The sequence below is a fragment of the Canis aureus genome, chromosome 38, assembly GCF_053574225.1.
Source record: "Canis aureus isolate CA01 chromosome 38, VMU_Caureus_v.1.0, whole genome shotgun sequence".
Taxonomy (NCBI): Eukaryota; Metazoa; Chordata; class Mammalia; order Carnivora; family Canidae; genus Canis; species Canis aureus.
In genome coordinates, this window is record NC_135648.1 from 812836 (window position 1) to 825093 (window position 12258).

At 46.4% G+C, this 12258-nt stretch overlaps 1 protein-coding gene across 1 annotated transcript; it reads right to left on the reverse strand.

Moving 5' to 3' along the window:
• Positions 1 to 2497: 2497 nt before the first annotated feature.
• On the reverse strand, positions 2498 to 3439 carry OR10X1 (olfactory receptor family 10 subfamily X member 1). Its single transcript, XM_077887307.1, has one exon. It carries the CDS (start codon positions 3437 to 3439, stop codon positions 2498 to 2500), a length of 942 nt encoding a protein of 313 aa, XP_077743433.1.
• Positions 3440 to 12258: the final 8819 nt, after the last annotated feature.

Genomic DNA, 12258 nt, shown 5'->3' on the forward strand with positions numbered 1-12258 from the left:
AGACCCAGGCAGAGGGAGAAGCAGGCTCCATGCAGGGAGCCAGATGTGGGATTTGATCCCGGGACCCCAAGATCATGCCCTGAGCTGAAGGCAGATGCTCAACCACTGAGCCACCAGGCGTCCCCCATCATTGTCTATTTATATGTCCTGCCTTTATTCATCAATCCCACCAGGGAATAATATTATATTTCTAATATCAATAAATCATATTGATTTGACTTTTTAATATAAATTATAAATATATACATATATATTTATATTCATATAAGTCATATAAATTTTGACTTTTTAAGCCACTGTATTGTATATTCATCTAATTAATTTCTGCTCTTACCTACTCATTATTTTCTTTATAATTTTTTTGTGTTCATATAGTTATTCCCTTCCCAAATTCTTTTTTTTTTTAAGATTTTATTTATTTATTCATGAGAGACACAGAGAGAGAGGCAGAGACACAGGCAGAAGGAGAAGCAGGCTCCATGCAGGGAGCCCCATGCGGGATTTGATCTGGGGACTCCAGGATTACGCCCTGGGCCAAAATCAGGCACTAAACCATTGAGCCACCCAGGGATCCCCTCTCTTCCCAAATTCTTTTATTTTTCCTTCCCAAATTCTTGAGATGAATGCTTATGCTATTAATCTTCAGCCTGTGAACATTTTAAATATGCATTTTGTAGGTCATATGTTTCCATCTGAACACTGGAAAGCTGTATCCTATGAACTTGTTGACCCACAGTATTTCCATTTTCTCCAATTCAAATAATTTCTTTCGTATTCATAAGTTGTTTTTATTTGACTCATGATGTATTTAGAAGTGTGTTTCTTGACTTTTAAACATCTAAGTATTTTCCAGTTCCCATTTAGTTACTTATTTCTATCTCAACACAGAATATTGAGCGGCAACTAGCGCTGTCTGTCCCAGTCACTACCTTAGATATATGCAAGTTAATTAGTCCAAATTCAAGTTCAGGAACTTAAGCCTGGACTTCATCATATTATCTATACCTAGCAAGGGTGGGTAAATGGTTAGCATCGGTTTGCAAGATTTTCTGCCTTCCTTAGATTGGATAATCTGTTCTCAAGGGCAAAAGTAGAAGAAGCTCCAGTCACTGTGCCATCAGAATGGCCCCAGGGAAGAGAAGGGAGTCGCGGCAACAGGTAACCGCAATGGTGCGTGTTTGTAAAATACCTCATCTGTTCTCTCATTTTCTTTATAACATCCCTGTCAGCAATATGTTTGATGTACATCAAACCCTAATACATATCATGAGACATGTCATGTCTGTCGGTCATGAGAGGGCACAGATTTGGTTAACAATAGATGAAATTTGAGCAACGGATTCAGAGAATCCCCCGAGGCTCCTGTGTTTGAATATTCCTTAAGATCACTTGCTACTTTTGTGTGAAATAACCTCCACAATGCTTCCAGCTTTTCCAGGTGATGTAAGGATTTGATGCTCTGTTTATCTGGCTTCCTTCTGCATACATCATATGTCTGCAGAAATTATTCCAAAACACCTGTCATGGTGAAAACCTTCAATATCATGACTTTTTTTTTCGTTTTTAACATTGGCTTTGGAATTCCTTCATTGTAAAGACAACGGGGGTTATTTCCAGCCCTCATCCATGGATTTTTCCAGTCCTGGGATGTACAGGAGGTTGTACTGTTGTGTTTGTTTGTTGGATCAATGTTCCAAGATATTTAATATATTCAGAAGTGAGCATCGGTCACTTCTGACAATCATGAAGAGTGTTTTTAAATATGTTCAGTAATGAGGGGCTTCTAGGTGGCTCCGTCAGTTAAGCATCTGACTCTTGTTTTCAGCTCACGTCCTGATCTCAGGGTCATGAGGTTGAGCCTCAAATGGAGCTCTGCGCTCAGTGGGGAGTCTGCTTCAGATTCTCTCTCTGTCCCTCCCCAATTTGTGCTCATACTCTCTCTCTCTCTCTCTCTAATAAATAAATAAAATCTTAAAAAAAAAAACCCTTCAGTAATCAATATGGCATGGGACTTACCAAATACAGGTATCAATCCAGATATGCACAAATAGACAGTTGACGATTTCTACATTGTGTATCACCAATTAGAAAAGGTTTATCTCGTGGGAGGCACAGCCCAATGCCTCACATCTTGACCTAGAAAAATTCCTCAGCCATCTTATCTTTAGATATTTTTTAAGTGCCACTCAGTGTTGTGGTCACAAGAGTTGTTTTCCCCTTCCACAGTGTTGCTTTTCCCCTTCCATGATGCAGGATGCCCAGAGCCTGACTACTGGCAGCCTAGTGTCTTCAGGAGCAGCCAGTAGAAGTACGAGTAGTTCAACAACTTTTTTAACAAACTGAGTAAATGTTTGTGATGGTTGAGTTCCCAGGCTCAGTCTCTGGATTCCTCTGTGCCAACTTTGGAAAATGCAAATGGCACAGGCTTCTCCTGGCATCACAGGAGCAATGCCTACTGACATCAGGAGACAGTCAGTCATGCAGCAATAATCCGAAATTATTTATTTAAGAAACTTCTCTTTCCAAGCACCTTCCTAAAGGCATTCTTCATGTCCTTATTCCTGAGGCTGAAAATGAGGGGGCTGAGGAAAGGAGTAATGACTGTATAAGGGACAGACATGAGGGTATCATCTCCCCCCGAAGTTTCTGGCTTCATATAGACAATAGCGGCAAACCCAAAGTGGATAATGACCACTGTGAGATGCGAGGCGCAGGTAGAGAAGGCCTTCTGCTTGCCCTTGGCTGATGGGATCCTGAATACAGTGGAGAGAATGAACACGTAAGTGATGATGATGAGCAGGAAGGTGCCCATCAAGCCTGACACTGAGATCATCGTCACAATGGATTCAGTGAGGTTGCTGTCTATACAGGCCAGCCTCGCCACTGTCCGCATGTGGCAGAAGAAGTGTTTGACGAGGTTGGGGCTGCAGAAGGAGCCCCTGAATATCAGTGCAGTCTCTATCAGAGAGATGAGAAAGCCTCCCCCCCAAGCAGAGGCCACAAGCTGTCCACACACCCCATTGGTCATAAGCAGTGGATATCTGAGAGGGTTGCAGATGGCCAGAAAGCGATCATATCCCATCAAGGTGAGGATGATACAATTTGTGCCACCGAGTCCCAAGAAGAAACACATCTGCAAGCCACACCCCATGACTGAGATGCTCTTGTTTTCAGTCAGCAGATCGGCCAGCATCTTGGGGATGATGGTCAGTGTGTAGCAGGTCTCGGAGAAAGAGAGGGCACCAAGGAAGAGGTACATAGGGGTGTGGAGAGATCTGTCCACCCAAGTTAGACCCATGATAGCCAGGTTACCTGTGAGGGTGAGAAGATAGAGGCAAAGGAAGACCACGAAGAGGAAAGCCTGCACATGGGGGTACACGGAAAAGCCAACAAGAATGAATTCCTTCAGGACTGTCTGGTTGACCTTCATTGTTTGCATGTCTGAAATCTGGAAGAAACAACAAATAATTATTCCATTCTCCGTTATTCTTTGAAAATTACGGTGTGAATAAGACAGATGACCAGAGTTATAATTACTGACTGATTTTTCATTTGGTTTAGCAAAACACCAGCCATATGTAGGTTATGTGTTTTCCTAACTTTTAAATTCTCTTGTTACCCCCTTATTGAGCAACAGCTGATCACTGATCACTTATTGGATGACAGAAGATGCTTTCTGGCTTATTTTTTAAGAAGACTTTATTGGCTGGTAATATAATGGGGAAAAAGGATTCTTTTTTTTTATAATTTTTTTTTTTTTTATTTACAATAGTCACACACAGAGAGAGAGGCAGAGACACAGGCAGAGGGAGAAGCAGGCTCCATGCACCGGGAGCCCAACGTGGGATTCGATCCCGGGTCTCCAGGATTGCGCCCTGGGCCAAAGGCAGGCACCAAACCGCTGCGCCACCCAGGGATCCCAGGAAAAAGGATTCTGATTAATATCCAGATAAAGGAAATTCAGGTGCATTAGCTGAGCTAGATTTGGTCAAACTCTGAATACTAGAAAAAAAAAAAAAAACAACAACAAAACTACCAAGTAGTTCATACACAGAGTCAGGGTCTGACAAAGCAACTTCCACATAAAATATTGTCTGTAAATATCTAATGAGTGAAGATTGATAATTGGTTTGTTAGTCATTTAGGGACCAAATTTGGACAATGGCCTATGATTGCAAAGAAGCCCAAAGTCACTATCTCTTCTTGGAGAGGACTGTTAGATCCTGAAATATTAAGAGAAAGTAAAGAATATGCTCCCTTCCCTCTATTCTCAGGAGAGTGAAAATAGGCTACTCCAGGACACTTCAGATTAATAGTGATTAATTAGAGTAAGTCGATGGTATTGATAAGCAGACTTTTTATGCAAACACAGTGCAGGTTGCAGGTGAAAATTGGCCCGTTTTGTCAATGCCAAGCCAGCATCTGAAAAAGATAAAATAACTAGAGATTCTGTGAATTCTTTGATAATTCTGCTTCTGATTTAATCTCAGCCTCCTGTAACTTCTACAACACGCTGCCTTTCCTTATATTTAACACATTCCCTCGGCTTCGTGCTATACTGAGCTATGGTTATTCCTCTCCAACACGTCAACATATTTAATAACTAGCATTGACAGGATCTACATTTTGGCAAATTCCTTCTAAAGATTATTGGTTTTATTCTTGACAATGAAGATGTGAAGTGCATAGGACAGCCGTGGGATGCGTACGGCAGCTGTGATTGTTTTACTGATTTTAGAAATAAGGTAGCTGTGTCTATGAAGTGGCATATTTGTAGCTGGAATCCAAGTGTTTTGACTTTAATTGTATATTCTTCCCATTTATCAATGTTTCTTGCCTCAAGGAAAGAGGCCGCCGGTCATAGATTTCTGCATTTCTCACAGTGCTAATACAAAGCGTATTAAGAAAGTAATGATTCCCTATACATGCTGCATGGATAGGTTGGTTATCAAAAAAGAGTGCTGAATCTATAAAGTTTCTCCTTTACTTTGTTATTCAGCGTTGCAGAGTGTGTTGAGCATGAAGAGAAATAGACTTTCCACTCTTAATTGGATTTGGTTCAGGCTGAGATTCATGCTTCTGTCCGCCCAATTGAGCTGCTCACTGACAGTCAAGAGGCACTAGGAAAATGATCTAAATTATAATTATATAATTTTATCATATGTACATAAATGTAAATAAAATAAATATAGTTATATAATTATAAACCTTTTTTTATGAACGGCTGCCGAAATCACCCACGGCCATATGGGCTCTCCTTAGAGATCTCCTTGATTCTTTTGTCCTCTTCTTAGACCTGGCGAGACTCGTTCTTTCTTGGCCACACGCGAAGCATGTGACTCCCCTTCCCCACCACACCTTCTCCCTTCCCGTTCTCACTCTGTCTCACTGTTTGCACACCTGCGCTGTCTGAGTGATTATCTCTCCAAAAGAAGACTTGAGCGGCTTTTGTCCTGCCTCCCGCTGTGTTAGGAGGGGCAGCGTCTGAACCATCCTGGGGCTCCCTTAGGAGGCATTTTAAGCGAGCCTCCTTCACGTCTAAATTTAGGTACCCACACCCACACTGGCAGCTCGTCCTTACGCTTCCCCTGCAAACAGGCTTTGGAAGCACTCCGACCGTCTCCGACGACTTTCTCCCCTCCCAGAAATACTAGGTCCCAGATGCCCTCCTGCTTATTTCGGAGACACCGTGAACAGTTCTTGCCTCAGGAAAGGACCTCACATGCTGAAGTTTTCTAGTTCTCTTGACTCTTCACAATAACTCTGTGGGAAGAGCAGTTCGATGGGGGTGCAGAACTAAAAGATGAACCAAATACCCCCAAAGCGAGTTGAAGGGGAGAGTAGACTGGCAACACAAGTTGTTTTTAGTACCTGGGGTCCTGCGTACAGAACTCAAGCTCGCTCTTTCTTTCTCTTTATCTATCTATCTATCTATCTATCTATCTATCTATCTATCTATCGTCTATCTATCTATTTTCTATCTATTTATGTATTTATAGAATGGAAGACAGGGGTAAAGTCAGAAGGAGAGAAAAAGAGCCCAAGGTTGGGGGGTGGGGGTGGGTGCTTGATCTCCTGACCCTGAGCTCAGGAGCTGAACCTGAAACTGATGTAGGAGTGAGCCAGGGGCAGATGGGGCTAGGCAGGGAAAGAGAAGGGAAAGGCCCAGGGTCAGGCTCCCATAAGTCTGTGGGCTTCCCTAAATCCCAAGGACACCAAATGGCTCCGACTCAGGCTCCTACTCATCCCAAGGAAACAGAGATAAGACAGGAAAAACAGAGAAAAAAAGGAAATTAGGTTTCTTGGCTCCCAGGTGTTCGGGAGTATCTCCCTTTGATGGTTAACAGGCGATCCCAGAGACTCACCAGACCCCAAAACGGCCGAATGCCAATCCCCTTAGACAGCACAAGGAAATCTCCAGGCCGCGGGCTCCCTGGTTAGGTTCTCAATGAAAGGCCAGCCCGAAAGCCCTCGGTGGCAGTCCTGTCGGGACCCCTCTCACTTCTTCACTCAATACGCTTCTCTCGCTTCACTCGCTGTCTGGTGCTCGCGAGGCCCCAGGAGCAGGAACCACGCTGTCCCGTATCATCCGGTGTGGAAACCTGCGATCACGCCCAGTGAAGGGTGAGTAAGGCGGACTCTTGTCTTGTCGTTCCTGGGAGACCTCTTCTCGTAATAGACTGCAAAGTGGGGCACCTGTCGGCCAGTTAAAGGCAACTAGCGGGGCCGCCAGTCTTGACTCAGGGGACAGGCTTCTGGAGGAAGGGCTGCCCCCCCAACCCCCCGCAAGGGACGGGACGCCGGCCTAACCCTGGCGGGCTCTGCTCTCAGTCTTTCCACTTTCCTGGTTGGCTTCTCTGCACCCGGGGGCTTCGCCGGTGGTGGCCTGTGCCTGCCCACAGGGGATGCTCAGGGGACCTCAGGTGTTTGAACAGAAACGCTCGAAGGTCCGACGAGGACGCTTAACTGAAACTGCGCTGGGCCGGCGGCTCCGGGCCGCGGACTAGGGATGCACCAGGGGCTGCGGCTCAGGCTGGGGCCCAGGCTCAGGTGGGGACAGGCAACCCCGTCTCTGGGCCTGCCCCTGGCTTGCAGCTGGTGGCCCTGGGGTGTTGCAGATGCGGGAAGGACGAGACGGCCGAGGGGTCCCAGCCCGGGGAGCCTCCCGGAGGCAGCACAGCCTCCCGCCGAGGCCCCGGTGACCCGCTTGCTTCCTTGGGCTTCTAAGGGGAGGATCACAGTATAACTATTAACCTCACTAAACCCTATGAGGGGAGCCAGATTCATGGGGAAACCCAAGGGAACAAGCAAGATTAGGGGCAGCTGGGCAAGAGCGGCCACTCCCCTGGGGACGGCGAACCCGGGTTGCCTTGGTTTACAGGACAGAGCTGAGTGGCGGGGACACCTTCGCAGTCACCTCTGCGTAGCAGGTATGGGGTAAGTGAGTCCGACCCGGGTCGCAAGCCGGGATACAGACCAGCCTCGGCAGAGACGCCTTAGATGGCATTCTGCAAAATTGGGGAAACCTGGCCGGCTGACGCTTGAGGGAAAACATCTGAAGGTTTTCTGTTCCCGGGCGTGGCCTCAGCATCGCCTGGAGGCTGCAGAGGCCTGGCCTCCGGAAGGCCCTACTCCCCTATTTGGATCTGGACTGAAAGGGAGGGCCGATGGTCCAGGGCCCCTGTGCCCGAGCATTCTTCACCTCGGGACAGCAGGCTGACTCCGCAGGTCTCATGAGCCCCTCCCTTGGGGCTCCGCAAACCATCACAAGGAGCAGGTGCCCAATGACCTGCCCCCGAAACTCCTTCCCAGGAAACACCACCTGTTAAACCCTCTTGCCCGCCTCGTTCAGGGTTGCCTCACACCGAGAATCTCCCCCGTGAGAAAAAGGTGCACCTGCCGTACCCGTAGCTGAAAAGGCCAGTGAACGTGGCCCAAGCAAGGTACACGTGCCACTGTCTCTCCAAGACTTCCAACACATCAACAGTGACCTGGGCAGGACGCAGGGAACCCTGACCAACATATGGGAGTCTTTCAAAGTATAATCCAAATGTTTGAATCAGGTTGGAGGGATGTAACGTTGATTCTTGATCAGACTTTGCTGCAGAAAGGCAAGCTGCCTTGCAGGCCACCGAGAGCTCTGGGGACGAGCACGTGATGGCCTTGGAGGAACGACTACAGGTTGGGGAAGGGGCGTTCCCTACTGGTAACAGGCGGTCCTCCGGGTGCCCCCAGATGGGACTATGCTTGTTCCTTGGGGGTCTGGAAACAGAAACATTTCCAGGCATGTGTTCTGGAAGGATTGAGGAGAACCAGGGCCAAGGCTTTCAACTATTCTAAGGTGGCCCAGGTAATTCAGGGGTCCCTAGAGCCCCCTTCTACCTTAGAGAGACTTCAATACCGCAGACCTGTCTGACCCCACATACTCCAGAGGAGGAAATAATATTAAAGGATAAGCTTGTAACTCAATCGGCTCCTGATATTTGGAGGAAATTACAAAAGATGGCAATAGGTCCCAACAACTCCCTGGATACCCTCCTCCCACCCGAAGACGGCTTTTTCAGTAGAGATCAACGGGAGGGCCAGAGAGACACGAAGGAGAGATCAAATGAAAGCCATTTTTCTGGTGGCAGCCGTCAAAGGCCAAGACTTGGAGCCAACCCGAAAAACTCCTGACGCCTGTTGTAAATGTGGGCAGATTGGCCCCTTTGAGGGAGAATGACCCAAAGGCCAGCACGGCGCTGTCCTCCATGCAAAGGAGACCACGGGGAGAGTGTTTGTCCTCACAGACGTAGGTCCAGGGCCTGCCCCCTTCTCAAGGGATCCAGCAGGATCCATGGGGCCCGGGTCTCTATCTCTCTGCCCCCGCCGCACAGAAGATCATCACTACACAGGAGCCTCGGGTTATACTGGAGATAGAGGGAAACAAAATCAATTTCCTGGGTACGGGGCTGCTTGCTCTGTCCTCCCTTCCTATCCCGGTCGCCTCACTACTCCTAAGGTCACTGTTGGGGCGTCTCAGGAGAAGCCCCGACCAAATACTTTTCAGAGCCCCTCTGCTGTGTCTGGGTAGAGACAAGGTCCACACATTCCCTTCTAATCATGCCTGAGAGTCCAACTGCTTTGTTAGGAAGGGACATCTTAGCTCAAATGATGACCACGGCATTAGTGGCCCTGGGACAATCTTCCTGTCTCCCTCTAACAGAGAGGAAGGGCCACCCTCAGGTACGGCCTCTGAAGGAAAAATAGGACACGCTTAGACCGCCTCCCCAGTGGTGATCCGCCTAAAGGATCCCTCCTCCTTTCCCCACCAAAAGCAATATCTTCTAAAATCTGGGACTAAAAAAAGATTAGAAAGTGTCATAAATAATTTAAAGGCACAGGGACTTCTAAAGCCCTGCGACAGTCCCTGCAACTCCCCTATTTTGGGAATACAAAACCCAACGGTGAATGGAGGTTAGCTCAAGACCTCCGCCTGATGAAGGGAGCAGCCACCCCACTCCAGCCATGGGTCCCCAACCCTTATACTCTGTGGGCACAGATACCCAGTGACACTGAGTGGTTTTCAGTCCTAGAGCTTAAGGATGCCTGTTTCTGTATCCCCGTACACCCTGACTCGCAGTATCTCTTTGCTTTCAAAGCTGCAACAGGACAAAATACACAGTTAACTTGGACTGGTTTGCCCCAGGGATTTCGGGACGGTCCACATTTATCTGATCAGGCCTTAGCAAAAGATCTTTTTGGAGTTTAATTATCCTCCCATTAAGGTTTTGCAATATGTGGACATTCTTATTGGTGGTCCCACCAACCCAATCTCTCAGGAAGAAACAAGTGCTTTACTTAACGTTTTGGCCTCTCTTTTTTGTTGTTGTTGTGGTTTATTTTTTTATTTTATTTTTTTTAATAAATTTATTTTTTATTGGTGTTCAATTTACCAACATATAGACTAACACCCAGTGCTCATCCCATCAAGTGCCCCCCTCAGTGCCTGTCACCCAGTCACCCCCACTCCCCACCCACCTCCCTTTCCACCACCCCTAGTTCGTTTCCCAGAGTTAGGAATCTCACATGTTCTGTCTCCCTTTCTGATATCTCCCACTCATTTTTTCTCCTTTCCCCTTTATTCCCTTTCACGATTTTTTATATTCCCCAAATGAATGAGACCATATAATGTTTGTCCTTCTCCGATTGACTTACTTCACTCAGCATAATACCCTCTAGTTCCATCCATGTTGAAGCAAATGGTGGGTATTTGTCATTTCTAATGGCTGAGGAATATTCCATTGTATACATAGACCGCATCTTCTTTATCCATTCATCTGAAGGATAGAAGGTGTCAAGGAAAAAGGCCCAACTGTGCCAACCTCTGTAAAATACTTACACCTGATATTATCAGAAGGCACTAGGGCACTAGGAGAAAAAAGGACTAAGCCTATCTAGTCTCGTCTCTCCCTTTACCTCCACACCCTGAAACAGCTAGGTGGGTTTTTGGGAATTGCAGGATACTGTAGGTTATGGATACCTGGGTTTGGAGAAATAGCTCACCCGTTATATCACTTAATAAAGGAGTCTCAGTCTAGTGGAACCTCTATCCTACGACGGGAGCCAGAGGCCCAACAGGCCTTTTGTAAACTTAAATGAGTGTTATTAAAAGCTCCAGCTCTACATCTTCCGGTGGGAAAAGATTTTAACTTGTAAGTCACAGAAAGAAAAGGAATAGCTCTTGGAGTTGTGACCCAGACTAGGGGATCACAGCAACCGAGAGGATGCCTAAGCACAGGATTAGACGTCGTGTCAAGGAGGCGGCTGGCATGTTTACGGGCTGCAGCAGCTGCTGCATATCTAATACCCGAAGCCACTAAGATAACCTTGGGTGCAGATGTAACTGTTTACGCCCCTCACAATATAATAGGACTATTGGAATCGAAAAGAGGCTTCTGGCTAACTGATAGTCGCCTCTTAAAATTGGATTGGATTCTGTATACTGATGGCAGCTCCTTTGCAAAAGAGGGACCAAGGAAGGCTGGATATGCTGTAGTTATTTCTTCTGCAGTGATTGAAAGCAAGCCCCTTTCTCCGGGCACTAGTGCTCAACTAGCTGAATGAATAGCCTCAACCCAAGCATTCGAACTAAGCAAAAATAAGCGGGTTAATATCTATACAGACTCTAAATATGCCTTCTTGGTCTTACAGGTCCAGGCTGCAATATGGAAAGGACGACATTTCCTGACAGCACATGGGTCCCCTAGAGATTATCACAAAGAGACAGATGACCTTTTAAAGTCTGTCTTGCTGCCCCTAGAGGTAGCAGTTGTACATTGTAAGGGACATGAGAAAGGGGCTAATCAAGCAACTATGGGTGATGATTTTGCTGATATCACAGCTAAAGCTGCTGCAAAGCAACCCTTTCAAAAGGAGCCACTAGTGGATGGTCCCTTATCTGGGACAGTTCTCTTACTCCGTTTAGACCTACTTATTCTCCTGGAGAAATGGAAGGGGGAGTCTCCCATGGGCACAGTCTCCAGCCCTCAGGATGGTTACAGACCAATCTGGGGCAACTACTATCACCTGGCTCGCAAAGTTGAAAGGTCATTAAATTGTTACATCAAGGTTTTCTTTTGGATAGGGACAAAACATATCTGTTGGTCAAGAAAATGCTGGGAAAAAATTATCAAAAACAGTTCAACAAGTAACATCTGCCTGTGAAATTTGTCTCAAAAACAAAATTTGTCTCAAAAACCCCCTTGGCAGATGACTTACACCTCCAGGGAACCAAAGGACTGGAGGCTAGCCTGGAAAGAATTGGTGATTAGACTTTATCCATATGCCAGAGTCAAAAGTTTTCTGGTATTTGTTGGTAGGAGTCGATACTTTTACCAACAGAGTAGAGGCCTACCCATACAAGACTGAAAAGGCTCAGGAAATAATAAGGGGTTTGCTTCATGAGCTAATATCTAGATTTGGTTTGCCCCAAAGTCTGCAGAGTCCAGATAATGGTCCCTCCATTAAGGCCACTATCACCCAGGGGATGTCATCCAGGGGAATAGATTACCACTTACATTGTGCTTGGAGGCCTCAGTCCTCAGGAAAGGTGGAAAAAATAAATGATATCCTTAAAAAAAAAACAAAAAAAAAACAAAAAAAAACTAAGGAAATAATCTCAAGAGACCCAGCTCTCCTGGACTTTGGCCCTTCCCATAGCATTAATTAGAATAAGAAACACTCCAAAAGTTCAAGGACTTAGTCCATTTGAGCTGC

Coding starts and splice junctions, on each gene's coding strand:
- OR10X1 (XM_077887307.1), bottom strand. CDS start 3,439: ATGCAAACAATGAAGGTCAACCAGACAGTCCTGAAGGAATTCATTCTT.